Here is a 4,756-nt window from a genome sequence, read left to right as displayed (position 1 = left end):
CTTATGGCCAGCTCCGTTAACTCCCAGCCCTTAATACTCAGGTGAGAAAACAGAAGAGCCTCTGCCCACGGATTAAAGGATTTCAGATGGACCCTCTACCTGAAGTCCCCTGTGTATACCACATGTTACTTCTGACTTAGGATTTTTCCTTATCCTGATTTTGGCCTCAAATTTATCCTCTTTTGGACCCTTAGATGGTTTCAGTAAACCACATGGAATACTCAAAAGCATTTGGGATGCCCCTTTCCAGTCTAACACAAACACTGGAAAGCACAATGATCTGCAGTTCAAACCACACTAACACTTACATTGACTTAGTACTAAACGAGCCTAGCTAGCAAAAGGTCTACACATTTTCCCATTTACACCTTAAAAGGTTCAGGCAGTTGCTTAGACCGAACAATTTGTCATTGACAACCCAGATACTGTTGGAATACTTCGGCCAGAAAGAAGTTCAACCCCCAAAACCAAACACTACCTTACTGCCCTTGTAAACAGAGTCAAAACAATTTTATGGTGCCAATTTTAAATACAGTTTTATTTAAGACATTGCATTTTCCACTTACAATACAGTGCTTGTAAAGTGCAATGTTATTTCCTTTCCCTGTGCACACATTCCATGTTCAAGTATCAAGAATGCCCAGTTTACTACAGCAGCTCAACTTTAAAACTGCCATGGAATTTGCTACAAATTTGGGTCCTTCAATGTTGTGTGGAACAATGCTAAACCTACGCTAGGCCGCCTTAATCAACCTCTTCAATGGTGGGTCCAGAGGAGGCACCACCAGATGGAGGAGCTCCACCACCAGGGAAGCCCCCGGGCATTCCTCCTGGCATTCCTCCTGGCATGCCTCCTGCGCTCTGGTACAGCTTGGTAATGATGGGGTTGCAGACTTTTTCCAGCTCCTTCTGCTGATGTTCAAATTCTTCCTTCTCTGCAGTCTGAGGGAAAAAAAATATTTTATTACAAGTTCTTCAAATACAAGACTCTTTAAGCCTGATGTAATCAATCTGACACACTAGACACAACAGCACATGAAGTTACGTTTAAGATATTGGGTCACTCAGACATCCAAGGAAGGAAGCTGCCAACATCTGTAGTTCTGGTGGAAACCGCGAATGTTTTGAACCATTCATCATCGTGACCCTACAAATTTTAAAACCCACCCACCCACCCACCTAAACTTTTGCTAAAGCCCTACACACCCAACCCCACACCCTCAAATTTTTGCAACGGAAATTACAAACCTGGTTCTTATCAAGCCAGTTGATTATTTCATTACACTTATCAAGAATCTTCTGTTTGTCCTCATCATTAATCTTGCCTTGAAGTTTCTCATCCTCAACAGTAGCTTTCATGTTGAAAGCATAGGATTCAAGAGAATTCTTCGAAGACACCTTATCCCGCTGCTTCTCATCTTCAGCTTTATACTTCTCTGCTTCCTGAACCATGCGTTCAATATCCTCCTTGCTCAAACGGCCTGTAAAATTAACCAACCTTTTAGGCAAGACAATCACCTGCAGTTCTGCACCATCACCCTGCACCTCCAATTAAGCAAATAAGTATGATCTCAGCTAAATGCCCTTGGAGTAGGAATAGAAACACTTGGAAAATAAAATCATTATGAACCAAATTCTGCCTCTAAAAAAAGCAGGTAAGTGCCACAGGGTCCAGGGTGCCACGGAACAAGTCAGCATTTGATTCTTCCTGTCAGGTATGGAGGACAGAGATACAGAAATTGATTCCCTCTACGAAGGAGTCAATCTCAATACTGGCCTGGGTGCTCAAGAGCGCGCGCTTATCCGCACGCTCACAAAATACTGCCCAAACTTACCCTTGTCGTTAGTGATGGTAATCTTGTTCTCTTTTCCTGTGCTCTTATCCACAGCAGAGACATTGAGGATGCCATTGGCATCAATATCAAAAGTGACTTCAATCTGAGGAACACCACGGGGGGCAGGAGGTATGCCTGTGAGTTCAAACTTGCCAAGCAGGTTGTTATCTTTGGTCATGGCACGCTCACCTTCATAAACCTTGGTATGAAAGAGAAATAAATTCAAAATTACAATAAAAACACAAAAACAAAAAAAAAATCACAAATATCTGTGCTACTTCAGATGTGTATAAGCTTGATTAGGAAAGACTGATCGCTCAGACATCCAAGGAAGGAACTGGCCAACACAGGATTTCTGGTGGAAACTACGAATGGTTTTGGAATCCATCATCACAGCGGAACAAGTCTTCCCCAGTTTTATAGGACCTCAAGTAATCTAGGCCACAGAGAAACATACCTGAATGAGTACACCAGGCTGGTTGTCTGAGTAGGTTGTGAAGGTCTGCGTCTGCTTGGTGGGAATGGTGGTGTTGCGCTTGATGAGGACAGTCATGACTCCACCAGCAGTTTCAATTCCAAGGGAAAGAGGAGTGACATCCAACAGCAGCAAGTCCTGAACATTTTCAGATTTGTCTCCAGATAAAATGGCTGCCTGGACAGCTATATAATTAAAAGTAAGTTTAAATAAAACAGTACAACAACTCATTATGTAACTAACCATTCTCAATCGCTCAGACATCCAAGGAAGTTTTGCCATCATTAGCTACAGCTTTCGGTGGAAACCACGAATGTTTAAAAATCATTCATCACAGCGAAATCAGTTAGCTAAAGCCTCCTAACAGGCTGCCTGTTAAACTGTTTAACTAGAATAGAAAGATTACCTGCACCATAAGCAACAGCCTCATCAGGGTTGATGCTCTTATTCAGTTCTTTCCCATTGAAGAAGTCCTGTAGAAGTTTCTGAATCTTGGGGATGCGGGTCGAACCACCCACCAGGACAATATCATGGATCTGAGACTTGTCTAGCTTGGCATCCCGAAGGGCTTTCTCCACAGGGTCTAGTGTGCCACGGAACAGGTCAGCATTCAGTTCTTCAAATCGGGCACGGGTAATTGAGGTATAGAAGTCGATTCCTTCATAGAGGGAATCAATCTCAATACTGGCCTGGGTGCTGGAAGAGAGAGTGCGCTTAGCACGCTCACAAGCAGTACGAAGGCGACGGACAGCCCTCTTGTTCTCACTGATGTCCTTCTTGTGCTTGCGCTTGAATTCTGCAATAAAATGGTTGACCATCCGGTTGTCAAAGTCTTCTCCACCCAAGTGGGTATCTCCAGCTGTAGATTTGACCTCAAAGATTCCATCCTCAATAGTGAGGATTGACACATCAAAAGTGCCACCACCTAAATCAAAGATCAGCACATTTCTTTCTGCTCCAACCTGCAATTAAAACACAAATTATTCTCATATCTATTATTTGTGGTGACTCCAACCAATCTTGAGTGATGCACACATAAAACATAGTACTTACCTTTTTGTCTAAGCCATAGGCAATAGCAGCAGCAGTTGGCTCGTTGATAATTCTAAGCACGTTGAGCCCAGCAATAGTTCCAGCATCTTTGGTGGCCTGACGCTGAGAATCATTAAAGTAAGCGGGTACTGTGACAACAGCATTGGTAACAGTCTAGGAAAAAAACAGATTAAAACTTAACCACTGTATCATCTACTTGGACATGCAAAGATACATCCTCAAATAACGTTCTGGTTTTACCACCCATTTTGATAGCTTTAACTACTGCTCACTCTTATGCAGCATCATCAGGAAGCCTGGTAATCCCCATCTACATCCTCCCCTGCAGTTCTGTGCACTACTCACCTTCCCAAGGTAGGCTTCTGCTATTTCCTTCATCTTTGTCAAAACCATGGATGACACCTCCTCAGGATAAAAACTTTTTGTCTCTCCCTTGTATTCCACTTGAACCTTAGGCCTGCCTGCATCATTCACCACCATGAAGGGCCAATGCTTCATATCAGACTGGACAACAGCATCATCAAATCTTCGTCCAATGAGGCGTTTGGCATCTGCAAAAGGTATCAATAAAAACGTTACCTTGAATTTCATTACGCTACATCCGTTCCGAGACCAGATGCCTATGGATTCAAATTCTGAATAACCAAGATGCTGCAAACCTTAAGCCTTAAAAGGATAATCACTGAAGTTCCCTACGGATAACTTTTCCTATTCTCAGGGCTTTCGTGGCCGCCTCACATTTGACAGCTTCTCAGATTACATACCGCCGAAATCACTTAAATTCATACCATGAAGATTTACTGGCTTACCAAAAACCGTGTTGGTGGGATTCATTGCAACTTGGTTCTTTGCAGCATCACCGATCAATCGTTCGGTATCAGTAAAGGCGACATAGCTTGGGGTAGTTCGGTTCCCCTGATCATTGGCAATTATTTCCACCTTTCCGTGCTGGAAGACACCCACACAAGAATAGGTGGTGCCAAGATCAATGCCAACTGCAGGTCCCTTAGACATGGTTGCTGGGAGAAAAAAAAAAAAGCCCATGGTTTAAAAGGCGACTCAAGCACTTAGAAAACGTTTACCAAGTCAACGCTACCAGATACGACCACTCCAAAAATGATGCTTAGAACCTCGCCCCATAAACTTCTCTCGTCGGAAATAACCACGCGGAAGGGTCAGAGCAGGCACGGCGTGCTGCAGTAAGGTTGCCGTCCGAACCGCAGAGCCCGCCGCAGACGCAAGCACGCACCTGCCAGGAGGGTCTGCGCCACACCTGAGCACGTGGTCCCACGTCCCGGGCTGAACCTTAGTCCTCCCCTCCCCCTGCCCCCCCCCCGCCGTGCTCAACACAGCAAGGTCTGCAAGGGTCCGAAGCCCCCTCCCCCACTTTGGG

General features: G+C 44.4%; 1 protein-coding gene across 1 annotated transcript; it reads right to left on the bottom strand.

Annotated features, from left to right (window-relative positions):
• Positions 1–509: 509 nt before the first annotated feature.
• On the bottom strand, positions 510–4,377 carry HSPA8 (heat shock protein family A (Hsp70) member 8; the record flags this gene model as incomplete). Its single annotated transcript, XM_079707842.1, has 8 exons — positions 510–942; positions 1,249–1,481; positions 1,836–2,034; positions 2,293–2,495; positions 2,717–3,272; positions 3,364–3,516; positions 3,709–3,914; positions 4,128–4,377. The coding sequence occupies 8 exons, from the start codon at positions 4,375–4,377 to the stop codon at positions 745–747; spliced, it is 1,998 nt and encodes a 665-aa protein (XP_079563968.1). The 3' UTR covers positions 510–744.
• Positions 4,378–4,756: the final 379 nt, after the last annotated feature.

The sequence above is a fragment of the Hyperoodon ampullatus genome, assembly GCF_949752795.1.
Source record: "Hyperoodon ampullatus genome assembly, chromosome: 7".
In the NCBI taxonomy this organism is placed as follows: domain Eukaryota; kingdom Metazoa; phylum Chordata; class Mammalia; order Artiodactyla; family Ziphiidae; genus Hyperoodon; species Hyperoodon ampullatus.
The sequence above is the reverse complement of the archived record's forward strand: the minus strand, read 5'-3'. Positions and strand labels throughout refer to the sequence as shown.